General features: G+C 40.4%; 1 protein-coding gene across 33 annotated transcripts in view; it reads right to left on the bottom strand.

Annotated features, from left to right (window-relative positions):
- The window catches only part of MAST4 (microtubule associated serine/threonine kinase family member 4), a 632,749-nt gene that overhangs the window by 18,325 nt on the left and 587,356 nt on the right, over window positions 1-27,068 (bottom strand). For 28 of the 33 annotated variants that reach the window (XR_013158026.1, XM_077117360.1, XM_077117361.1 and 25 more), the window contains 10 exons: window positions 23,006-23,214; window positions 21,467-21,605; window positions 19,967-20,099; window positions 18,929-19,094; window positions 16,979-17,080; window positions 9,798-9,920; window positions 9,485-9,597; window positions 7,377-7,504; window positions 6,787-7,022; window positions 2,176-2,376 (listed from right to left, as the gene is read on the bottom strand). Coding sequence is in view for 32 of the 33 variants with exons in the window: in XM_077117360.1 (XP_076973475.1) it covers window positions 2,176-2,376; window positions 6,787-7,022; window positions 7,377-7,504; window positions 9,485-9,597; window positions 9,798-9,920; window positions 16,979-17,080; window positions 18,929-19,094; window positions 19,967-20,099; window positions 21,467-21,605; window positions 23,006-23,214 (1,550 nt within the window). In the remaining variant the exon portion in view is untranslated. The remainder of the gene's footprint in view (window positions 1-2,175; window positions 2,377-6,786; window positions 7,023-7,376; window positions 7,505-9,484; window positions 9,598-9,797; window positions 9,921-16,978; window positions 17,081-18,928; window positions 19,095-19,966; window positions 20,100-21,466; window positions 21,606-23,005; window positions 23,215-27,068) is intronic. The other 5 variants (XM_077117394.1, XM_077117364.1, XM_077117365.1 and 2 more) reach the window with 1 other exon arrangement.

The raw sequence follows: 27,068 nt of genomic DNA, 5'->3' as shown, positions 1-27,068 counted from the left end.
AATGTTGTTAACTAGCAGGGACCGTGGAAGAGAAGATGGCCAAGGAAACTCTGAAATTGTTTCTACTTCAATAACTTTTAAATTCATACTCTAAAGCTAAAAGTTTTTAGTTTTTTACATCAATTAAATCATGCACATAGATTAGCTACTTTCTGCCTTTGCTATTTTTAGCTAATACATGTTAATTAAAGAAAGAAGTCATAGGTATGTTTATTTCAAGTGCATCCTCACCCAGAGAGGACTGTGTGGACTATGGTAAAAGGCACTAGGACTCCAAATCTCACACTTGTCTTTAGCCTAGTTCTTTTCATACATGGGTCAGGAAAGCAATTTATCAATCCACCAATAATTTTTACATTATTGAACTAGTATCGATTAGAAAACCTCAATGAAGGTAACACTGAAATAGCAACTTCTCTATAAAGAGTGTCTCCTTATTACTGTAACAACTGGTTCTCTTCACATATTACCTGCCATTTTAATAATTATGTTTCTGAGAGCATTTTAATAATTATGTCATTCAGGTGAGAGCCATAACAGAACTTTTAAGAAAAACTGAGTTCATGTTCCATAACTCCAACTCTAGTCCGTGCTTTCCCTGTCTTATAAGCGAACACATTTTGAATTTGTAGTGCATAATACTGTTCCGTCTGCATGCATCTAAACAGATCTTACATGCCATGTGGCACTATTTGGGTGTGTCAGTGTGTGTATGCATGGGTATTTCTGAGAAAAAAAGACAGCAGAACAGTCTACAAAGGATGCTGAGGTTTAAATGTGAACTCGGGGTAAAAATGCCCAGTGCTGTTGAAGATTCACCAGGTGTGGTGAGCCCCACTGTGGCCACAGTAAGCCAAACGTACTCATACTAACTTCTGTTCCAATTCTTTTGTTTGTCCAGAATGGAACAAAGCCAGATGTATTGTTACCCGTGGTCCTTTGCTCTCTGACTTCATGTGACATCGACATCTTGCTTCTCTTTTGCTGGTTACCTTCTGTCTGATTAAAATGCCAGGTAAAGAAAAGCACATTGATGGGCAGAGAACTTCAAAATATGCCAGTGGGAAGGAGAATGGACACACGTATCCAAACTGCTGAAAATCCAGGCCCCCATTCTTGCTAACAATTTCCCTACTTTACCAAAGTGTGGAATTTTCCACCAGCTTTCCGAACCGGACGGGACCACATCAAACTTACCTTCCTTACTGTGCAGCTGCACTGGGACCATCATCTTTGGAGAGGAATAGTTATTCAAACTAGGGGAACAGGTGTTTGTTTTATGCTGACATGCCCAGAAAACTGGATCCATGAAAGCAAGCACTATCTGCAAATGCGCATTTGTTTACATCAAATTTCCTTCTGCACAAATATGAAATTTTAAAAATTAAGCAGTCTCTTTTAGACAGGGTCTGCATTCTTCCAAATGCAAACCATCTGCAATACAAATCAACTGCTCCTCGCATTCTCTTGTCATTTGAGTGATACGCCTCACCTACAAAGGAGCATATTTCATCTCTGCTGGTGGAATTATTACAGATTTTGCAATCGGCAGAGACAAAACCAGGTTATGGAAAGATACTGCAATTTAACAAAACGATAATTAAACCCAGTTTTCCAGTACAGGGCAGAAAATGATGTGACCACCAGTAGGAGGAAGCACAGCTCAACAGACAGGGATTTCTGTGCTGTCTGTGGTTCTCTGCATCCCCAGGAATGAAAGCTTACGTTCTCTGTGTCTATTTCCTCATTAATTAGATGAGAGAAACTGTACTTAGCTTTCTAACACAGATGCAGTAAAGAGCTCTGTAAAGTATGTGGATACTGCATAGTCTAGGGAAGAAAAATTATTCAGAGGAGGGAAATTTATCACAAGTTATGGTGGGGGAGTGGAAAGAAAACAGCAATAACAAAACTAAGACTTTTGGAAAGAAGGCCTTTCTCATCCCCTAACACAGAAAGAAGTGAGGTGAAAGAAGCCACACATGCTCTTTGGGAGCTTGGCAGGTCCTGTGGGGAGACCTCAGAGGTCTGCAGGCAGAAGCTCTCGAGAGCTGTGCTGGCGATACCACCCATTATTGCTTTAAGCAAGTTTACATCAGTCAGCACCCACAGGGGGGTGGGAGAGGGACGACATGCACACATCACACAATTTCATGCAAGTAGATGTCTCTCTACCTCCTGGGATCATGAGGGACAGAGCACTGGCAGAAAGGGACTTTGTGACTTTCCCCGAGATTTTCTTTTTTTCTGTGCTTTCTAATCGCTGCCGAGCCATGTGAGAAGCGGGTTCACTGGATGGCTTTGAGGAATTATCTGTACTGTCCACACACTCGTTTCGTCCATTTATCTGATCCAAATGCTCTGAAAAACTGCCAACTGTACAAAGAAGAAGGGATAAACATGTTCAGGAAAATCTTTGATAGGAGAGGTGGGGAAAAGAGAGAAAAGGAAGGACAAAAGCTGGGCAGCATACTCCCCCACGGCTAATGAATCCAAATGGAGTCTGGGGAGCACTAGACACACGTGCCTGGTTTGCAAAAGGTGCTGTAAAGGAGGAAGAGAGGAAGAGGTGTCCATTCGGGTCTTGTTTTAATTGCACGCGAGTCTGTCAATTTTCAATCAACAGCTCCATTTAACTAGACAACCAGTAATCCTCCCACAGACAAGAACCACAAATAACTACTCTCCGGAATCCCTATTTTGAAGCCCTTGCAGAATGAACTCTTTCCCAAACCCCAAGGCCCATGAAAGGCTGTGCTTCAAACCAAATACTACCTTATGAACACCATGACCTACCAATTTATACTATGATCATCATCATTAACAGGGTTGTTAATAATAATCATTCACAGGCTTATCCTGTGATATCTCCTAGGCATACCTCATCCTAGGTTCAGACACATCACCTATACATACCTTAAGTATCTCCCTTTTCTTGTCATACCACATACCTCCTTTCTCTCTAAGGCCCTTATAAATTTAATAGAAAAGACAAAGATACTACTCAACATGTTACTCACAAGCTCACTTCATCTTCCTGGCATTTAACCGAGATGGCACATCACAGGCCAAACTTCTCTGATGCAACCCGGCTGTGAGAAAGCCCCTTCCCCTCTAACTCATGCTTCCTTTATTTTGAATGTTAACCCCTGATGCAAACTGGAGTTACTTTTGAATGAAAAATTTAGGACTTCCCTCACAAGTGGACAAAAGATCATAATCATATAGAAGGATGCAGAAATGGAAAATCACTGATGGCAGTTAGTCCGGCGACAGCAGAGGCCAAGCGTAAAGAAAATTCTCAAGTAGGAGTGACATCTTGAGCTGAACAGCCACACCTTTTGGTCCCTCCTGATCTTTCATTCACAGGCTGTCAGTTTTCTTTTTTTTTTCCTACTCACTGATAACACATCTTTGTCCATCTAGAAAAATACAATGCTCACCTGATTTTTACTTCTATATGGTAAATTACAAGTCCCCTGCACTTTAAAAGTCATCAACTCTATTATCATCTTTAGATGTGCAATCTCTGGAGAGAATATAATGCTATTAGAAATGACCCTCTGAATGACCAGCCAGCACATTAAAGTGCTGGCCACATGGCATTCTCTGCCTAGGAAAGAGGTAGGAAAACCAGCATTTGTGTTGCACTGGTTTATATACACCACCTGACTGTACATTCAGGCTTGGCCCTGCTTCACGGGAGGTAGAACAGATGCTACGGATCTGAGCTGAGCACATGGTAGCCCGGGACTGGGGAGAGCAGGTGTGGACACAGCCTACTTCCTGGCCACCCGCTGCATAGTCTATTCAGGTAAACATCATGGACTTCCATGTGACACCCATCTGTCCAATGAAAGAAGCCAGCGTTAAGGTCACTGCCAACAGCCTTTTAACCTGCAAATGCCGAACTCAATCTCACTTAAGAGTATACATATTCCACTCACTCTGAATAAAGCGCTGTCCATTCTTGATAAAAACTGCTTCACAAGTCAAAAATCTCATCTTAATAAACTGAAGCCTACCTTTGGATATGTTACACACTTTCCATTTCCTTTTCTACTTGGGTTTGGATGGGTTCACTGGCAAGTATAAAAGGAAGAGCTGAAGCTCTTCGCATTCAAGGACTACACCTAAGATTTGGGACTCGGACTTTTCCCTGATTCAAATACAATTTAGTCTGATAAAAGAGAAACAGGTGTAAAGTACTTTCCTAAGTGCCATAATGTGAGTATAAAATTTTCTCTCTTCTCATGCCCTTCCTCTTGCCTCCGCCACCTCATTTCACCAGCATCCCTCTTTTCTGCCAATGGTGGATAATGTCATCTTAATGTTCTCTAAATGTCAGGGGTTCTTTCTTTTTGATGGTGGAGCAATATAAAAATCAACAAATTAAATTTTACTACAGTCATGGTTTTCAGATCCCCTAATTACCCTTGGCTATGAGTAAATCAGATCATCTCTCTAGTCTCTATAGCCCCCAAGGTCTTTGGTTATTTTTAGTGTGCATATGGGGGAGAGAGGGGAAGGTGGTTTGAATCTTTTAATCAAAATGCATGGCAGGACCTAAGCAGGTCCGTTTTTAATTATGTAAGTAATCAATCAAATGCTTAGACACGGTTCCTCTTCCTTAACCTCCTACCTTTCTGATAATGAGTAGGCTTAGAGAGTAAACAATTTACAATATAAAGAACACATTTTAAATGGAGGTAAATACACCGTTTACAAAATAAAATAACCAAGAAACAGGCAGAGACTTTTGTAATCAGGAGTACAAAATACTGAGATGTCTACATTTGATTTGAAGATCGATATGAACTAAAAATGGTCAGCAGTTTTCAACTAATTGTGTATCTCGCCTCCACTTCTAAACTGCTACTCTCTTGGCTTTATGGAGATGGACTTAGGAGAAATGGAATTACCAACATGGAAGGAGAACAGAGGTAAAGGAAGAGAAACTGAAAATCCACCATTATTTTTCCCATGACAAACTATAGGGACATGAGAAACTCCACAGAACCAGTTTTTAGTGAAGCTGAAATAAATCCAGCCTGAAAAAAAAATTCTCTTCTTGAGATGCTTTTTAAAAATCAGAAAAGCTCACATCATGAATATTCAGTCAATTAAAAAAGTGTTCACGAAAAATCTTGGAATGAATGGTTTTCACGATAGCACACTGAATATGGCTTTCTGAGAACATTTATTGTAGCAACCCTAAGTTCTATATCCATGGTTTATTTCTCAAAAAAAAAAATAGCACAAATGCATACTGTTCTGTAAAAGGATATGCTTGCATAAAATACTTATAAACCAAATAATAATTTAAATGCATGCACAGGTCTTGCTCTGAGGGAAGCAAGGTTGACTCTCTAGTGAGAACACTCCCATTACTAGGGATAAGCAAGTATCTGTGATACATTAAGCATGTTAAAAACCTCTGAGTAACCAACACCACCCCCCCCCACAAAAAAAATTGAAAACAGGGACTCAAACAAATCCTGTATGCTAACATACATAGCAGCATTTGCCAGAAGGTGGAAACGCCTCTGTGCCCATCAGCAGATGAGTGGATGAACGAAAGGAGATGCTCACCCACAGTGGAATACTATTCAGTCATAAGGAGGAATGAAATGTTTTCAGGGATGGACCTTGGAAACATTATGGTAATTGGAGTATGATAGACACTAAAGGATAAACATTGTATAATTCCATTGACATGAAATATCTAGAATCGTCAAATTCATAGAGACAGAAAGTAGATACAGGTGATCAGGGCTTGGGAGAGGAATGGGGGATGGTTACTGCTTGATGGGTACAGAGTTCCCGTTTGAAGTGATGAAAAATTTTGGAAACAGACAGTGGCAATGGCTACACAGAATTGTAATTAATGCCACTGAATTATATACTTAAAAATGATTAAACTGATAAAATTTACGTTATATAACTTTTACCACAATTTTTTAAAAAAAAGGTACAACTGTGAGGATATTGTTCCTGTTGTGAGGAAGGTTATTTTATGCAAAAATATCGTTGCAAAATGCTTTCAAAGAAAGCACATAAGACCCTTGCCAAGACCACCTCTAAACAGACCGTGATGTCTCAGGACCTTCTCACTCCATTTGCTCACATACTGAAGGGTAACTTCTGTTTGCAGTGCAGTTGCATCACAGGCACACAAATACCAATTTAAATTGTGTATCATCTGTGACGCTTCTACCCAGCCTGTCTGGAAAGTCCATGTCCTAGATGCACGAGACGGCATCTGCGGATCTCACAACATAAACACCCTGCTGTCCTCAGTGTGAGTGAATCTAGTGTGAAAAGCTGTCACTTGGTACAACAGGGCCTCCTAACCGAAATCAACCACCTCAAAGAAACAACCATTCTTTTCAATGCTGGAGGGAAAACTGATTTTAGATGGAACCATAAAGGTGATTCAAAGACATTTCTCACAATTGGACTATTGGCTATTTCCCCTTCTAATTCTGAGTTGGAGGCAACGCCATAAGACTTGCCTTTGTATCAACAACTGAGAACGTGCTCCCTTAGCATGTCCTTACTGACATCAAAAGATCCTAACGAAACCCAGCTGTGAAAGCTAATGACAGTGCTGAGGGATCTAAGGTTGTTCTTAGGGGATCCTTCCCTAAGCCCAAGAGGTGGGGCCATGGTTGGAGCTTTGGGGTTTAAAATACCCACTATTAACCGCCTGGCCTTGGGCAGTCCTGGATCTCAGGGCACAGGGGGTCACTCATCCCATGGCAGGTGCCAGGCCTGGCAGCTCACCTGACAGGGTGGAGCTGCTGATGGTGCTGGCTGGGGTGGTGACCTCGGGCTCCTCCTGAGCACTCTCTTCAGCAGGAAGGACGGGCTTTTCTGGCTCTTCCTCCGGGGCTCTAGGGCAGGGGGCAGCTTCTTCTTGCTCTCCCTCTGTTGAAATAGCCAGTTTGGGGAGTGGGCCAGAACTGAGTTTATGTCTGTTGCTTTCAGTATCTGAAGAGTTGGATGTGGATAACTGTTGCCTTAATTAAAAACAAACAAACAAAAAGTCAGATATACCCACTGGGAAGCTGTGTTAAAGGTGGGTCTTGGAGGGAAGCAGGTAAAAATGGGACTTGGATAGCCTAACCAAAGACAAGTCTAGTGCAGTGGTTCTCAGTGTGGTTCCCAGACCAGGGGCATCTGTATCCCTTGAGGAGTTGCCAAAAAATGCCAATTCTCAGAACCATCCCAGATCTACTGGATCAGAAACTCTGGAGGTGGGGCTCAGCAATTTCAATAAGCCTCCAGGTAATTCTAGGCTCATTACACTTTGAGACTACTGCTCCAACAGCTACTGCTTCTGACATTACTTAAAAGGCATTTAACATACATACATTTCAGAGTATTCTGAACTCCAGCTTAACGTTTCCGTGGATGGCAATGTTGTACTTTTGGTTTTGCCTCCAGAGTCTTCTTTATCTTCTCCTAGATTCTGAGTTATTCGATCTATACTGCTGAAAACCTAGAAGGCAAATAATCAGTGCTTAGTAATACTTTCTTAAAAGAGTCTGTTAGGTAAAAAGCAGAATCTTTGCAGAAAAAACTGAAGGTACGAATGAATTTTGAATTTGGACCATGTATTCAGAAAGTGCTTTCCCATGCTGTTTACTTGAGCTCTGAAATGAAGGGCCAATATATATGTATATATTTGGAGGAGAAAGCTGTGAGTTCATCCTGTTCTCTCATCATATCTCAGCTGCAAGTAAAATCCACACATGCAATGGCATTTCTAGACCTGCAAATCAATGCATATCTTAGATTACTTTTTTTAACCATAAAGTCAATCAGAAAAAAGAAAATTACCAAGAAAAAAATTCAGTGGCCACCAGTCAGAGTAGGAAGGAGAAAAATGAGTTGGAATTGACTGTACAGAGGAGAGTAAGTAACAGTTTCAAGTATTAGCCGGGAAAAGCAATAGATATTTGGTCATAAAAAGTCAGAGATACTTGTTAGCCATAGAAATCACATTGACAGACAGGCCACATCATATGTTGTCCCTGGGATGCCCGAAGAGGATCAGAGGTTAAGCAAACCTAAGGTTTCAGTCTACCTCTGAATCTTACTGTTCCACAAGGAAGATGGAAGGTAAAACAGGAGGCTGCAAAGCCGGGGCAGGCAGCACTCCCTACTGCTTTGGCCATGTGCTGGGCTCATGGCGGTGGCCCTCAGACCACCTACAATCTACCTGCCTGGATCAAGGACCTCGATGGGGAACCTGCACGGGGAGGAAGATGGCTAAAGGACAGGAGACAGAGGGGAAATGAAATACTATCCAGAGGTAGAGGCGGAAGCAGTGGTTAAGGAGGCAGCTTCGATGGCTCAGAGACCAGGGGCTGGTCTGAGCCCATCACCCAGTGTCACTGAATCTTTATCCTTGCCCCAGGACAGATGTGCCACCACAGTTTCCAGGGAAATCTCTGTTTCTCTATGCTATTCTAATCAACAGGGATGGTAGCGGTGGCCAGTTTTACTGGTACACTCCAGGTAGTCACTCAGAAAAGGCTTCAGAACACTTTAAAGTCACTACCTGCTATAGAAAGGCTGAACAATAACCATGCAAAACGCCATGGTAACAGAAAATACGTAGCTACTGAAAACAGCAAAAGGGAGGCAGGCTGCCCTCTATATTCATTCCCAGTTTGTTAGGGTTCTGCCCTGGCTCAGGACTATCAGGTTTTTTAAAATTTGCTTTTTTAAAATCTTACCACTCTAAATAAAAACAAAAACATTGTTCTCAAGTTTCAGTTTTTATTATCTTTCACTGTTTCTATGGTGCTAGCTTCGCTTCCTACTGCCTGTTTAAGATAAATTACAATTTCTAGTACTGGTTACAAGACCTTCTCATTGCACAGTCAGCTATCCCCAAGTGCCGTTATTTATGTGAAGGACCAAGTGCTGTATCCACAGTCACACCTAGTAGAGGCCTCCACACACATTGAAGCTCGACATTTCTGATTAAAAGATGAAAGAAATGGAGGGATGGCTCTACAGCCTGGCACCAAGGGCGTGCAAAGGAAGGTCATCATATAACTGGCTCTCACACATTCGAGAGATCTTGGCCCTGACAGCAAGCCCGTGCTTCCAAGAAAAAAGGGTCTTAATTTGTGGAGTGAAACAGGGAAACATACACTCACAGTGGTGTAGGGACTCAGACTGGGTTATCAAGATATGAAGTCACTTTTCCTACAGCAAAAAGGAATTTTAAGCCCAGACAATTGCTAAAAACCAAAACCGTGGTGGTTTTTACCGTTCTGTTCAACTATTTAGAGGTCCCAATTAATTAGCTTGTAGGAGATTCCATCAGAGAGATTCTGTATATTTATGTCACATGTCACCTTTTTTTTTTGCATGGGCAGGCACTGCGAACTGAACCCGGGTCTCCAGCATGGCAGTGAGAACTCTGTCTGCTGAGCCATCGTGGCCCGCCCCACATTTCACTTACTTTTGAAAACCTATGTGAACACGAGGAAAACTGCCTTATTTCCACATTAAAGTCTTCATCATTTGTATCATCTTCTTCTTCAGTTTCCATATGGTGATACTTTTCTGACCGAGCTGCAGAGAAATGTTTGGGAAAAGCTCCAATTACTCAGAATTTCACTTTTAATTTGGACATTTTGCTATAAGTTTTTATATCAAATCAACATCCTGTTTAAGAACTCATATGTTCTAGATTGGAAGTTTCCATCAAAAGTGTAGATAACGTTGTATAAAGAAAACACCAAATAATGTTTTATATCAGATAACACACATACTATCAAAATAACTTGTGTCGTCTTCTGATTCCAGTTGCGGGATAAATTCTGCCTTCTGTCTCAGCAAACTGTTCCAGTCTAAGGAACGGAAGAACCGGTGCTGTTTGACTTCATAGGCACCACCTGGGGGAGCAGAGGGGGACATAGTGAACTATCCACTCAAGAGAAGGCAGACATCAGTGTTCAAGCATACAACTTACCCGCGGACCAGTAAGGAAGTCATGGAGATCTCACGTTTTCATTCTAACTTACCCGCGGACCAGTAAGGAAGCCATGGAGATCTCACGTTTTCATTCTAACTTACCCGCGGACCAGTAAGGAAGCCATGGAGATCTCACGTTTTCATTCTAACTTACCCGCGGACCAGTAAGGAAGCCATGGAGATCTCACGTTTTCATTCTAACTTACCCGCGGACCAGTAAGGAAGCCATGGAGATCTCACGTTTTCATTCTAACTTACCCGCGGACCAGTAAGGAAGCCATGGAGATCTCACGTTTTCATTCTAACTTACCCGCGGACCAGTAAGGAAGTCATGGAGATCTCACGTTTTCATTCTACAACCCAAACCCCGAAATTCCGCCCCCCCCCCAATTTATCAGCAGGAGATTTGATTTTGCTCACAACAGTTTTATGGCACAGTTTTTCTTTTTTGACTTTTCCATGAGTTCCTCTATTTTTCCAAGTTTAATGATGTGGCCAATTAAATTCATATTATACCGAACCCGGGGATGTGGGCATGGGTTGGCCCAAAGCAGACTCACTCATTCCAGACTCAAAGAAATTCTAAGAAGGTGCAAAAGGTGTTCACTGCAATATTTCCTCTGGAGATAAGGTTAATAACGATGGTTGCCCTAAATATTACGCGACAGTTAACATCACTCGTACTGGACTGCTCATTAACACAGGCAGGAATTAGATCCTATGAATGACAGATTCTTAAGTAAGAAACTGGTGAAAATCAATCACAGTTCTTAAGTTCATGCCAAGTTTGGTAACATAGTTAAATGAAATAAAGTTTTTAATTCTGTTTATGATTTTCAAGAACGATTTTGAAGGACATATCCCATCCAAAATACTACTGCTTGTAAAGAGAAAACAGTACACACACTATGGAGTCACAGCCCTCTCCCTGCCACCAGCACACACACTGCTGATGAGAGAGCTAACAAAGAACCAATCGCGAAAAATACGCTGGGAAGAGGGATTTCTCCCAAGACCACGACCGACCGAGGTCTACCCGGCTTCACTGCCAGGCGATGCTCCTCCAGTTGTGATGCAAACGCCTCTTTATTGTCTTGTCACCCACTCCTCTCATCGTGTCCTCTGTGGGGCACAGAGGGACAAGGACGAAACGCAAGCTGGTTTGAAAATGGGCTATGGATCGGGGAGGGGAGCTCTCCGTGAGCTTCAGAGAAATGTGGGGAGGGCTTGGCCCCCTACAGGCCCCTCTAACACTTGCAATGTTGCTATAGCTCCAAATCCAGCCAAATCCATTGTTCTGAAAACAATGGAAATGGAGAGAAAAGCGGGAAATTGCCAAAGAAAGCGAGAATTATTCTTTTTTACAAAGCATTTGACTGGAATCCTTATTCAGGACTTTATCCAGGCGTTTTCCACATTTATAGCACCATGCTAAAGTCCGAGGGTAGTCACAACCACAAGTGCATCAGAAGCTATGATCTGAGGTCTGTCTGAATTTGTGGCAAACTGCACTAGATGTCCTAGGTACCTCGCTTCCTTTAAGTCGCTGAGGATGAATAACTCCATGGGCTAAGCATAATCAACCCCAATTTGGGATGGAGAAACTAGGGGTAAACAATAAAGGAGACCAGACCAAGTTCACCGAGAGAGGAAGTATCAGGGGGCCAGGGCCAATGCTAGGCTGTCTACAGACACCCACGCCCAACCCCAGTGCCACAGGATTATGGACCACATAAAAGGAGGCATATTTCAATGTGGGCTCCACTCAGCTATCTCTTTTGTATTCCACTGAAAACAGATTCACAACTGCCAACAATGGAGAACCAAATGTTCGCCCAGTTCACGTGGCTGCTCTCACGGCACCTCTGCAGAGTCTGACTCCAGCCCACCTGCATGCCAGCTCCCCGCTAGCTCCAGTCAATGTCCCCAAACACAGGTGTCTGAACCATCTTCTTCTAGAGCCCTTTCCTTGCAAAGAAGCACAAAGGACTTCGATGTTTATCTATCCAACTCCCTCGCTGTGCTTAGACACTCCATCCCTAATTTGTGGCCAAAAGCATATAGACTCTTAGACCAGGGATGGTTCCATAATGACCAACACTTCAGCTGCTGCTCATGGGCCCATATCAAAGGACATGGCTCTGACCCTCCAGGCTGCTCCACTCCACCCAGAAAAACACAGTTTCTCTATAGAGTTAAGGGCACTCCAGACCAAAGTGTCAGGCTTTTCACTCTCCTGACTGCTACCCTTTGGGCCACGAGTTGGTGAGAGCCTTTCCTTCATCTCTATGGATGATGACAAATGGGACCTCCCCAAAGTGTCCCAGCCCATTGCTGATTCAGTTCACATTTCCCATCCTTTGCCCTCTGGACCCCACTGAGAAGCTGGTTATCACTGGATCCTGTTTTTCAAGCCCTTTTGGAAAGACAGGGAAGGAAAGAAAGTTATCAAACTGGGGAAAAATGATCTCTGGGTTCACTATTTGTGAAATACAAATGCTAGCAGTATGAACCAGATAAAAATCACCAGAGACAGGAACTCACGTGAATGAGAACTCTCATTGTAAAAATGCACAATGAATAAAAAAAATAAAAAGAACAATGAAGGGAAGGGAAACTGATATTTCTTAAGCTTCTACTATGCACTAAGCGCATATACTAGATGCCTTCATGAACGTTTTTGCATTTACTGCCCATGACAGTTCTGTGAGATGTATACAAGATGCCTATTTTCACAGCAAAGGACACTGAGACTCAGGGTATCGAAGTGACTACTCAAGACTTCATAGCTGGTACAGGGATGCTAGCCACATCTGAGTAGCTCTAAAGTCCAGTGAGCCCAGGCTGCCACTCAATACACTGAGCTCAAAAGTATAGCTCTAGTAGGACAAGCTCCCAAATGGCAAGTTATGTTTTAGCATTAATGCTCGCCTTTGAGTTTTTCTCTCCTTTTGTGGAAGTTTCTCAAACATCCATTATGTTCTTCACACTCCTTTTCTCAGCCTTTCTAGTCTCTAGGGCAAATGTGCATTTGCACATTTTCACGGTGCATTATTTTGCCTGCTAAATACGCATTAAATACAAATTGCTGTCATTGGAAGAAGCGTGGCAGACCTGTGGGAGTCTCAGCCTCATTCGCTGGGCCCTTCTGGGACCTGTCACGTTGGACCAGCCTGTTTGGCAAGCGCTTCTTGATAATGCTGAGAGCTTGGGGAGGGTCTTTTATATGTCTCTTTTGGGCTTGTTAGGGGATTAGTTCCTCAGGTTGTAAAACCCTTAAATGACCAAAAGTAGCAGTTAAGGGAAACTGCAGAGAAATAACTTGCATTATCTGATACATATACATGGGATGTGCTGACCATTATCTTAGAACCGTCTCATTAAATTAAGCCCAATCAAGAATCCAAGTACCTGAAGGAGGAAAACGGCAGTAAAATATTAACTGAGAAAACTCTTCTCACTGACACTTGAAAACTGAAGTGACTTCTGAGTCTCCTTTTGAAGGAGTATACACATTCTAATATATTTTTAGTGATAATAAAGGACAACGAATTTCTGGGACAGTGGAACCGGATGTATAAATGGATACTTGTTTTATAGCAGTGCAATCTTTAAATGCCTCTGCTTCTCATACTTGGCTCAAGCGGGGAAAAACTGTTCTGCAAAATTCCGCCCCATCCACAAACTTGACACAAATTTTTGACAGCTACATATATTTCTTGAGCCATAAAACAAGCCTGACTGCAGGGCACAGAGAAATAACAAGTTGGCTAGTCACTTCAGATAAGTGGAAAACTACATAGGGTGGGAAGAAATTCAAAGCACTCTTTTCAAAGAGTTTAATCAGCTCAAAAGTAGGGGCCCCGTCAACATTTCTGCACATTATATGTCCCAAAGGGAAAGCATGGATTATACACACAGCAAATTAAAAACAAGAATACAAGCAACAGCAGCAGCATCCTCATTCTTAGCGCCCTACATAGATTAACTCATTTTATCCTCACAGTAATCCTTTGAGATGGTACCGCTAACAGCTCCACTTTACAGATGGGAAATGAGGCACAAAAAGTGAAGTAACTTGCCCATCATCACACAGTCAAGATTTAAACTCAGGCAATCTGACTCTTGGGTTTATATTTTTAACCTCATTGCTATTTTACAGACGTTTGGAGTCAAGTATCCACTTGTTCACTAAAAAAGACAGAAAAGTACATACTCCTTTAGGGAAAGGCTCAACTCAAAGAAGTTTTCCCAGTTGAGCCCTTCTGATGACTGATTCCACATGTCAACTTGGCCTGGTTTTGGTGCCCACTTGTGTGGCCAAGCAAGCACTGGCTTGACTGTTTCTGTGAGGGTATTTCATAGACAGATTTAAATCATTAGTCAGTTGATTGCATCTATGGCTGATTACATCCACAGTCAGTCAACAAAGGAGACTGACTTCAGCAAGGAGAGGAATCTCCTCATGCAATCAGTTGAAGGCCTTAAAGGGAGAATGGATGATTTCGGCAATCAGAAAGAAAAATTTCTATCTCACTTCACCAGCCAGCTTCTCCTAGGCAATTTATTACCACCTTCATTGGCCTTCCCAACTTGTGGCTTCTCCTGGGAAATCTGGTGTCACCACTGACTTCCCAACTTTCAGTCTGCCCTATGGAATTCAGACAAGCCAGTTCCCACAGTCGTCACATGACCCAATTCCTATAAAAATCCTTAACATTTACATTTGCATGTATACATGTGTACACGTGTGTGTATATCCTGTTAGTTCTGTTCTTCTGAAGAACTCTGATTAATACAGTCTTTGCATTAAATCTTCTTGGATTCTCTAACGCAGGGCTGGCAAAATTCTTCTGCAAAGGGTCAGACAGTAAATATTTAGGCTTTGTTGGGCATACAGTCTGTTGTGAAAACTCAATTCTGGCAATGCAGCATAAAGTTGCCATAGACAATATGTAAATGACTGGGCACTACCGTGTTTCAATAAAACTTTATTTGCAAAAATAGGTGGTAGAACAGATTTGACTCAGGGACAGTAGTTTACTGATCCCTGCTTTAATGCATCATCATTAACTCTTGTAATACAGCATTCCAAACTGCAAAAGCAGCCTTTCAAGGAAAGATTCAACATCTCCAGTTGGAGAATTTCTGATATTCTTGCAAGCAATGGGGATGACCAAATCAACAGGCTGGGCCCTCAATCTTGGGGTTTGCCTGAGTGAAACTTATTCCTGCAAAGAAGAGGCTAAGCCTACTTCAAATCATGTCTAACAGTCAACTCCTGAGAACCTATTTTATTGCTCAGATGTGGCTTCTCTAAGCCAACTTGGCAGGTGAACTAACTGCCCTCCCCCCTACATGGGACATGACTTCCAGGACTGTACCCTGGCAATGTAGGACAGAACCCCTGGGATGAGCTGGCACCTGGCATTAAGGCACTGAGAAAACCTTCCTGATCAAAAGGGGGAAGAGAGAAATGAGACAAAATAAAGTTGCAGGGGCTGAGAGATTTCAGAGTCAAAAGGTTATCCTGGAGGTTATTTTTACGTATTATATAGATATCCCTTTTTAGTTTATGGTGTATTGGAGTGGCTGGAGGGAAGTACCTGAAACTGTTGAGCTGTGTTCCAGTAGCCTTGATTCTTGAAGATGATTGTACAGAGATATAACTTACACAATGTGACCATGTAATTGTGTAAACCTTTTGTCTGATGCTCCTTTTATCCAGGGTATGGACAGATGAGTAAAAAAATACGGAAAATAAATAAATAAATAATAGGGAGGACAAGGGGTAAAATAAATTGAGTAAATGGAAATATTAGTGGTTAATGAGAGGGAGGGGTAAAGGGTATGGTATGTATGAGTTTTTTGTTTTTATTTCTTTTTCTGGAGTGATGCAAATGTTCTAAAAAATGATCATGGTGATGAATATACAACTACGTGATGATATTGTGAGCCATTGATTCTACATCATGCATAGGATGTATGTGTGAAGATTTATCAATAAAAATATTAAAGAAAAAAGTAGGACCCTCTGAAAGGGGAATCTACGGGCAAACGTAGAGAACAATGTAAGATAAATATTTGGAACTGTTGCAACTAGGGGAGGGAATTATTTTGTCAATATTTTCTGATACTTCTATTTAAAAAGCTCAAAGTAAAAAAGCTACTAAGGAGTCAAAAACACTTAGGAAAATTAAGGATGCTGGCTAGACTTTATGGGTGTGTGGGTTTCTATGCTTATCATTTAAGTTTAATTTAGATACATTCACATATTGGGGCAGCCTGGACACTGTACTTGGATCTGTAAATCTGTCCGTTCAGAATATAAGAAAGAAAAAGGAAGAGGAGCAGAAACAAGAAGAGACTGGCAAAGCCTAACTGGTAACAGAACAGTCAGAAAAAAATAATCAGTGAGAAACAAATCTACTATCTTCTCAATACTGAAAGGCAGGGGTTTTTAAGTCACCTGTCTGAGCTGTGATGCTGATCACCTTGATGGGTCAGCAGGGTTCAAACCCAGGCAGGCATCGCTAGTAATCAGCTCGAGAACTGATAAGCCATTGCAAAGCCTGTGGATAGTAATTTGCTGGGTCCACATCCTATTATTTAAAAAAAAAAGGACATCCACATCTGAAGTCCCCTATTTCAAATTATTTAAGGTGCATGCTTTCTGAGAAAGAAGATTTGCATGTGGCTTTGAGGAGTGCTTCCAGAGAAGTTGTGTTTATCAAAACAAATTCCAAATAATACCTGCTTTACAAAAACAAAAACAAATAACAACAAACACTCTTCGTGTCCATTCCACTCTAAATCAGAAGAAAACAAAAACATCATTGCTGTAACGTGCTGTGATCATGTTTTACATCAACTAACAGATGTTACCCAAGCAAAAGCAAAACACAAACAAAAGCGTCAGCAAGCTCAACACAGACATTATTTCTTGCATATTAGCAAAATTAAAACACTGTGCTCTAACCTGTTCCTAGCCTCTCCAGGGGATTCTGCCTGAGAAGCAAGGTAATGAGGTCCTGGGCATCTGGTGGTGGCGCCTCCTCCTTTTCAGGCCAGTTGATCTCATCTAGAAGGAAGAAATGTAGTTTACAACTTCACTGCTTAGTAGGTCATCTGCGTTCCAACGGCAGCAGCATCACCTGGGAGCTTATTACAAATGCAGATTCTCAGGCACCACCCCTTGTCTACTAAGTCAAAGTCTACACTCCAACAAGACCATGAGCTGATTATGAAGCACGGTCAAGTTTGAGAAATCCTGTTTTGTGAGACATGGAGCTTTCATAAAGGAGAGAACATTTCAATTAGTGTATCTGAATTTCATTTGCTTTTTCGATTCATTTTTCTTTGGGAGACTTGGTTCCCAACATGTGGACGCTTCTAATTAGTAAGAGGATTTAACACGAAACTAAAAGCTCTTGTGCTTCTGATAGTCACCCATTTAGGGTTCATCTAAGAACAAGACTTTCTCTCCCATCCTCAACTGAGCATTTGGCCATAAGCTATAGAGTTCTTTAGCTCCAAGAAGCAAAATACAAGTTTGCAAAAATAAATATTTCTACAGACAAAGGAAAGCTCAAAATGGTAAGACTGAAGAAGGAAAGAAAACATTCAAAGTGAGCCTAGTAACGGAGGTATTTAAAACCTGCCGTAAATATTAGAACATGCTCTACATTCTAAAGGAGTTTGCCTGAAGATAGGTGTGTATGCTCGTGAGTATGGGAATGCAATAAAAGCATGAGTTATTTCTGTGTGTGCCTGCCTCTGGCTTCCTCCGCTGCAGTTTAAATCTGATTTGGAAAATAAAACATGAATATGCATCTGAGCCGTAAGGCATGGAGAGAGAACAAAGCCAGCATTTGCTGCTTGTGTTAATTAAACAGTTGATTCCCTACCATTCAGGCCTTGGTATATCAGAAAACAGCCTAGTTATAAATCCATAAACTGCTCAGCTACTGTATAAAGGGGTTACACACTGCAGGCAACTCACAAATCTACTCCGTTAAAAGTTTACAAATATGCCTGGCTCGCAACGTCAATGACAGAGAATAATGTGATCAAGAGTCTCCTCGGATGCAAAATGTATGTTTCCCTATTTTCAGGGCTGGACCTTGTAAGCACAGATGAGAACAGACTGGAGGGGCTGATGGGGTGTCAGTGGTGACTGACAAACTTTCAGGAAGAGAAAGGCAGTTCAGATTTATGCTTCTGGGGAATTTATAAAAACAGCAGGTAGGGCAGTGAATAGATTCTACTTAATTATCATTTAGTTTTGCCACAAGCTGCATAACAACAGTTAGGGTCAGCTTGCAGGTTAAGATCTAAAGGTTATTGAATTTTAAATGAAAGATGAACAGCTGCTACAGAAATAACATGACACTATAACAACTACCGATGAAATCATTAACAATCTGTGGATTACATTGGCTTCCTTCTCATTCTCATTATTTATTATTTGGTAGACACTCGTTTTAGGGTTTATTACGTTTTTGTTAATTTCTTCATTGTGCCATTAGCCATTTTTCCCATTTATGTAAATGTAACCCACATTAACCTTTTCTTCCCTGGTGCAACTTCCCTGGAATGAAAAAGGGAGACTGGATGGCAATTAAATCATTTGTAAATCCCACGCCAATTTCTTTCGTGAAAAAAGCACACCATAAAAGTTGGTTACATCGCTAGTGCATTTCCAAATTCCATGTTAACAAAACTTTCTCAGATCAATTTTCAACACAAATTGCCCTCTGGAGGTTGTGAAAGCCCGTTATGTGCTATGATGAGTGAGTTCTTTTAATTTGCTGGCTCAACTGCTTGATAAAGGTTAACATTTCAGTAGCAAAACTGCAACTCTACACAGATTTACCCTGAATAGCTGCTTCCCAACAGTGGCTTAAAAATAATTCCTGATGATATTTACCACTGATGACTTGTCCAAATAGCTCTTCTGGAGTGTCCCCAAAGAACGGCACGCATCCAACCAGAAATTCATAGAGGATCACCCCCATGGCCCACCAGTCCACTGGCTTCCCATAGCCCTGCCGCAGAATCACTTCTGGTGCGATGTACTCAGGTGTGCCGCAGACCTAGAAAATGAGTGAAATATTAGAATAACTGGAATAACACACATGGATTAAGATGAGCAGGAGGGCCAAACGCCAATCACCCTGCCCACACTGCACCTGCTGAAGCACGCAGACCCTCATGGACAAAGAGCTGAAAAACAGCGATTATAACAACAAAGTCTCTAAAATAACAAAGGCCACAGATCACTTCAATACGAAAGAAGGGAAAATTTAAAAGTCTATCTAATGTGAAATGATGTGCAATGTTTTATTTCAAAATTAAAAATAGGACCCTGCTTCGTAATATGACCTGTTTTACCATTTTAAAACATTTATAATCCTTAGATTTAAAATAATAATGCATTTTTATTAGTCACTAGCAAAGATGCTTTAAGCAGTCACATGACCAAAATATATTCGTACCCTGGTTATTTCATAAAAGCCTGACAGTGAGATGGGTTTACCTTAAGTAACTTTACATGAACAGATTGTGGGCACATGGTAATGAGGCATGCTTAAAGGGAAATGGGCCATGGCTCCGATTTTAGCACTCGGGATTGTACACTGCATCACGAGCTTTGCAAGCACTCTACCGAGACTCTCGAATTACTTACAAAAACAGTTCTCCATTTGTCTCTCTCACACTTTCACTCGTGTGCAATTAGATCGTTCATCTTATTAATAGACCATAATGTCGGGGGAAGGATGTGGAGGGACTGGACAGTTCCAAGAGGCCCAGGGAGAGAAATGGGAGCCATTCGCACTTTACTAAAGGTAAAGCTTATACAGTCATCTAAGATGCCAGGAGCAGAGCGAAGATTGCCTGCACAGGTTGATTCATACTTTCCCTGGACCACACTTTGCACGTGTCTCCAGAACAGCATCAAGCTTACCTGTTTATCCAGGAACTCGCGAGCATCCTTCTCAATATGGCCCTCATAAAGGTTGGTAGTCATGCTCATCAGTCCCACCTTTGACAGTCCAAAATCGGTCAGCTTTATGTGTCCCATGGAGGTGACCAACAAGCTATGAATCAGAAGGACATACATTACGACAACTGCTTTGAAGGCTGGTTCTTTCATTTCGGTTCCCCCGACCTTTCCTCATCATCAATTTGTAAGACTATTTAATAACACTGGTATGGTATCAACTTCATTACCAAACCTAGTCTGGAGAGAGATGAAGTCATACAAAGACATCACATACTTGCCTCTGGCAGCTGAATATAATTCACAAGGGAGGGTCAGTGACCAGGCTTAGCTCATTTGTGTTGGAACAGCCACATATGGCATAATTTACAACGCAATGGAACTCCTTGGAAAAATTAAAATATGGACCCCTGACTTCTTTCAATTTTCAGAATAAGGGAACACTTAAGAAGGGGTACCCAGTAATACTTATGCATCAACCACTAATCCATTTGCAAGAAAAATGCAGTATTGTTTTAAATTTCAACTTCCAGCTCTAATTTAAATTTCTACTAATTAGGCAAAAAAAACCTAAATTTTTGAGTACACAAATATTCTCATCTGACAGTTTTATGAATTTACATACTTAAAATTTTCATTTCAAGTGGGACTATCTCATTTTAAACCGTATATACAGTATTACATTAATTTCATTAAAAATTAAAGGAAAAGTGAGGGGCAAACAACTGGAGGGAAATTTGCCAAAATTCTAACAGTGTTTGTCTCTGTGTGGTGATATTACGACTTAAATTTTTTTTCTTTTTTTATGCTTTTCTGCACTTTCCAAATTCTTTGTAATGAACGTGAGTCAATTTTATCATAAAAATTTTAGCACGCTTAAAATCTTAACATATTAACATGTAATGGGTCTAGAGGCATCTCAAATTAGTAAAGAAGGCATGAAACATTTAATAAATGGTGTCAAAATGAACAGCAAGTCATTCTGCCAAAAAAGAGTTCATATCTCAAATCAGACACTAAAATGCACTCCAGATAGATTAAAAATTAAATAAAAAATTAAACCGTGAAGAAAACAGAATATGATACTATGTTTAACATCATGGATTCGGAAGTATTATCCAAGTATGATGCTAAATACAGAAACAACCAAGAAAACAATTAGCAGCATTCCATGTAGCAATATTTAAAAGTTTAGATAGTGAAAAGCAACCTTTTAAATTAACCGTGGCTTTCTATCCACCTTTTTCTCTTGTTTCTTGGAAGTTATTATTATAAGTATCACAGTGTTTAAAAAATACTATATAAAAACTACCATATATACTGTTAAAATAACCCATTCGGCCATTAGGGAGAATTTTTAAATGTACAAGGTAGCATTAAAAGAAAAGATTTTCATAGAAATGAAGAAGAAAGCTTTTTTATTGTGCAACAAAAGAACTGCGTGTGCTTCACCAGTGTACCTACTTGTCCGGTTTCAAATCCCTGTGTACAATTCCGTAATTATGTAGATACTCCAAGGCCAGGACTGTCTCAGCAAAGTACATCCTGGCCATATCAACAGGGAGAGGACCCATGTTTTTCATTAAGGTAGCACAATCTCCCCCTACAAAACATAAGAAAAAGATTTAGCAGGTATGGTATCAGCTACGATTAAAGACCATCAGTGCAGGTTGCAAAATTTCATAGCAAAATCATCCCTGTACACAGATACAGCATATCATATTCATAAATGGACTATGTTTTAAGAAATCATGTTTTTAATTAAGAAGTGATGTGGAGAAAATACACATTTTTATTTGCGGATAGTACCCATAAAAGAGCAGGTTTGTTTCTGAAGTGGAGCTGTGCTTTGAAGAAATGCACACAGTATTAGGAACATGGTGACAACTTAAAATATGCCAGTATAAAAACAGGGTTCTGGAATCAGGCTGCCAAAGTTCAGATCTTATTCTGTCACTTACAGGCTGAGAGGTCACAGGCAAAACTATTTAATCTCTCTGGGTCTTGGTTCCCTCATCTGGAATGTCAGGAGAGTAACAACATCCTTTTAGGATCTTTATGAGGGTTGAAGAAGAAAAGCCAACACACACTGAACATGTGATGATGTTAGTCACCACCGCTGTCGTTGTTAAATGACACAACGAAAGGCTAATAAAGCAAAGCCTTGGCATGGTGGAAATCAAGCAAGCTATGCTTTTGTCTTGTTTTACCACTAAATACCTACTAAGTTTTTCCTTCTTGGGCTTCAGTTCATTTGTCTGCAAAATAAAAAGTTTGAACTAAAGGATATTTAGTGCTTCTCTAGTTTCAGGATTCTGTTTGAACAACAACAATAGCTGAAGTTAGATGCTTTGTAAACTGCTTTGCCTCTGCCTCATCTGCTCATTTTATTAACCTCAAACATGTCAACAAGTCATGGCCACTCAAACACTGAGAAAACTAATGTACGATTGATGAATAAGATTACTTGGAACACTTTAAAAAAGGGAGTGAGTCCACAAACCTTATTTAAAAGACCCAGAATAAAAAAGAGTTGAAAATCGGAAAGACTGGTGGGGTTTCCTTGAATTTATTTCCTTTCCCCTAACCCATTTTTAATTTCATACCATAACGCTAAAGACCAAAAGGATATAGTTTTGAGTTCTTTAAGAAGACCAACTGTAGTGAATGCTTTTATGATATGCGGTAAAAGTAGTAGGAAAATCCCATCACCTATATTAATGATCAATTGCAAAGCAATATTTGGAATTAGAGGCTATTAAAAAAAAAAGAAAAACAGCCTTTTCTCAAATAGCGCTGATTCTCCCAATGTTACTGTAGCATATGCACTTTACGAGCAATTATCAGAAGACAATGACTGGAATTGCAGCCATCTCATTGCCTGGCTCCAGTTCCCAGGTGGATGCAGCCTTCAGGTGACACAAAGACAGAAAGCTTCAACAACACAGAGTGAGGAATCTCTGGGTACAGGTGTGACGTGTCCAACATCAGAGACTGATTTACCTTCCACATATTCCATGACCATGCACAAATGGCGTCTTGTTTCAAAGGAGCAATACATGCTGACAACAAAGGGGTTTTCTGCAAAAGTCAGGATATCCCGTTCCACAAAGGCTTGCTGGATCTGGTTTCGGAGGATGAGGTTCTGTTTATTAATCTTCTTCATGGCAAACCTCTGCCGTGACTCCTTATGCCGAACGAAGTAGACTGCCCTGAAATGGAAAACAGGCGTTGGAAAAGGGACATAAGACAGGAGGTAAGGATGCTCCTGGGAGATAGTAAACCATTTATGCTCACGATGAGCTGAAATTCAGCTCACACAAGCTGTGCCAGCAGCTACCAACATTCCGACCAGGCCAAAGTGCTTTAGCCAGAATTGATTTATTCTGATATTCTTTCACAGGTCATACATATGGCATCAAATTTGTCCCCACTGTTGAAAAAAGGAAATGTACAGTCCCTCAGAGTGAGCTGTTTTTCAATAGCTAGCTGACGTTTTTAGTTTTTCATTAAAACCACAACAAAATCCAACCTATGTCAGAAGAGAAAAGAATTAACAAAATTACATACATATCAGAGCCTATCTAGTGTTAGGTATATATTAGATACTTTCCCTTGACTAACTAAAGCACTGATTTTCTCAATGCTACCCTTAGGACCTGTAAAACAGGAGCACAGTCTCTTAAGGTAGCTGGCTTCCCAACTTGAGAGTAATGCACTTCTCACGAAATTTCTAGATAAATGAGAAGTATGTAATAAGCTACAGGGGGCTCTCCTGCAGCAAAGAGCAGCATATTTTCTCACAAGGAATTGCAGCATCTGACACACCTACTCCTGTTTCAACAGGAAATGCACTTCCCAAAACAGAGGGTCTTTCTGCTCACTCAGACTCCTGGGACAAGGTGTGTTAACTTTACGGTGAAATGACCAGGTTACACCCAAATGCTCTACAGGGCCAATTTTGGCTGGGTAAAGAGAACAGATTCCCTGAGGCTTGGAATGATCTAGGAGAAAAAAAAAAAGGGATTAGGTAGGGATTTAAGGAGGAGTTTTTAAACCCCATCTGAAAATGATAAGCAATAAGAAAAATGTCTTGGATGGGCTTCCATTCTCATAAGCCTGTCCTCAGGTTTAACAGGGTTTGGATTCTCAGTTAGGCTGTGCTCAAATAAGTGACAATTTACCTGAAAAGCTATCAATCATGGTAGTGCATATCAAGTGATCTGCCTCCCCAAAATTAAGGGGTTATCTGAACCGATATGTATTTTGTTCACGAAGCTATTTTCATTGTCCTTTAAAAATGAATCAGTGGCTTAAGGAGAGTGATTAATTTTTCTTTCAAGTATATATACTTTTACTTTTGTCTTTTCATTTAATCTATCTTTTTCCTCCACATACAAAATCATGTATGTCTTTGTCTCTGTATAAAGATTACTTTGTGTGTGTGTTGCTTTATTCCTTTTCTCCTCTCTCATTTCTCTGGTTTTCTAAGTAAAAGCACCATTAACCAAATTCCACATAACCAATTCACTGAATAACATGGTGCAATTATTCCCTGTAAAAGAAACTCACACAGGAGTTGGCCTGGCACGTGCCAAACACTTTCCATATGTGATTGGCATTCCTCTCCAGGATTCCTGAACACTTGGGTACCCACCTGTTTATGCTGGCTGGATCTGATATCACAATTAACTAATTTAAACAAATATTTAAACTGACGAACCATGAGCGTGCAAAGGAAAGGCTTTATTTATAGGAAAACCAAACTGAATGATTTGGAAGGTCTTGGCTGGAAAATATCATAAAAATCTAGAATTCTACATTTAGATGGCTTCAAGTTCTTGCTTTCAGTTCTAGCTTTACCTTTAAAGAGACTACAATCAGAAAACAAAATCAATGTATGGTAAGTATGGTTTATATTGGCTGATAGAAAGAGGCCTGACCTTAAACAAGCAGTAAATTTATATGTACCTATATGTGTTATTAAAATGTTTAAAGTATGTATCTTTTTCATGATTTCCTACTTTGGCCAACTTTTAAAACTAACCATTAAACTACCTGCTCTCTCTGCATCAGATTAAAAGCTCTAACTGTGTTTTTCTTCTTCTAGTTACTGATTGGGTAAAAGCAAGAATCCAAAGAAAACTGAGTTGTCCTTAATCAGATGAGGTGACAGTATAGATAGAGATAAAGAAGAACAGAAATATAACAGTCTCCTCTTAAAAACAAACACTGGTAAACAAATAGTCATAGAGACTTTTTAACATAGAAAATCTATGTATAAAAAATGGACTTTAAAATTCAAAATGTTTAAAAGAAAAAAAACAGTACATTTACAAAATCACTTGTCTATCTTGATAGTTAAGTGGAATAAATTTTATTTTTTATATCTCTCTTTAATATTTCAAATTAAGGAAATTTAGTGCTGAGTATTCTTAGACATATGATATTGTGATTTTCACCTTAGATTATCAGAAGGTTCTCATTCTGATTTTCAACCAAGTATCACTGGTTTTTATATAAATAACTGCTCAGTGATATGTTTGAGGATAATAAAGTGGAGGAAGAACAGAGTTGGACATGGTTTTATGAAAGAGTAAAAGAGAAAGATATCTCAGACACAATTTGACACTCATTCTGACTTGCTCTTTCTGTGACACTATGTAAAAAAGATGGCTTTGGTCTCTATTTTCAGATTTGCAATTCATAAAATGTGATTTGACTTTCTGCTTTCCCTTGCTGTGAGAGATTTAATCAATCCGTCTTTAGGGAAACTTACTTAAACCAACTGCAATTAGTCTTATTCGTAGTCTGAGATATTACTGCCTCCGGACATTTATCTTGATCAAGTTGCAGAAGGAATGTGTTTGCATTTTTCTGTAGCCGAGTTGTTTTTGCTGCTTGTTTGTATGGTTTTATGTTCTTGGGTTTTTTACAATTCTTTTTTGCTTTGGGAATATTATTCTTAATGTTGCAATTTGTTTATTTAGTGATAATTTTCTCTCACATACCTTTTTTTTCTTTTCTGTATGTCAACAGATGTTCTAAAGGTACTTAAGTCAGCAGAGAAACAGAGAGTGAGAGGCAGGGAGAGGAAAAGAAACCAAGGAGGGACAGACAGACAGTGTTGAGAGATAGATGTCTAACAGCATTAGGCAGAACTGTAAACCTTCCCAGGTTATAAAACTGACTGAACTGACCTGGCCCCATACTTCTCTTTCTGGTCCCTTTCTCTGAGCAGATTGCTCAGTCTTGCTTTCTACACTGATCTCCCCAAGAAATAGGAAAAGCCAAGGCTGGGAGGCGATTTGGGGGGAGGGAAAACAGGGATCCGTGTTCTCTCTGGGCTAAGCTTCACTCCTCCCGAGCAGAACTGAGGTGTGGGAGGGTGGGGGGGATATGGCATCCGCTGGTAACAGGATCCAGAGCGGAATGAATCAGCCCTACTGGAAGCCAGAACATCTAATGTATATAAAATTATGCCTGAATCACAGCCAATACATGAATCTACACTTGTGAAACTGCAGGTGGGAAGGAGAGTATGCGTGTGTTAGAGGAAAGCTGAGGGGATCAGGCTTGGGGAGTGTGGTGGAGAGGAACGCACATCAGCTTGCACAGGTGAATCTCTCAGATAAATGCCCCTGTTCCTTGGAGGGGTAAAAGAAAAAGACGTGCATCGATGTCAGAAAGAAAAGCAAAATGGGGAAGAAACCTTGTACCATTCAAATTTAGTTTTTTCACTTTTAAAATTTTAAGTCAATTTAATCTTTTGAAAATATTTACAGCTGTAATTTAAAAATCCAGGAGGAAGCGCTCAATGGAAGGAGGACATCTATACCTCAATTAAGACGGTTAAAAGTTGTAAGAATGGGGTGGAAGGAAGAGGGTCTGTGCTTGGAATCAGAGTACCTGTAACTACGTCTCTGGACCTCCACTTCCTCGCGTGTAAGTGGAAATAACATCAACTACCACACGGGCTCTTTTTTTGCTTTTTTTTTTTTTTCCTATTTTAACATTTGTTCCCCCTTTTATTTATTTTTATTCCATATGTTCTACTCTTCTGTTG

The sequence above is a fragment of the Tamandua tetradactyla genome, chromosome 9, assembly GCF_023851605.1.
Source record: "Tamandua tetradactyla isolate mTamTet1 chromosome 9, mTamTet1.pri, whole genome shotgun sequence".
Taxonomy (NCBI): domain Eukaryota; kingdom Metazoa; phylum Chordata; class Mammalia; order Pilosa; family Myrmecophagidae; genus Tamandua; species Tamandua tetradactyla.
The sequence above is the reverse complement of the archived record's forward strand: the minus strand, read 5'-3'. Positions and strand labels throughout refer to the sequence as shown.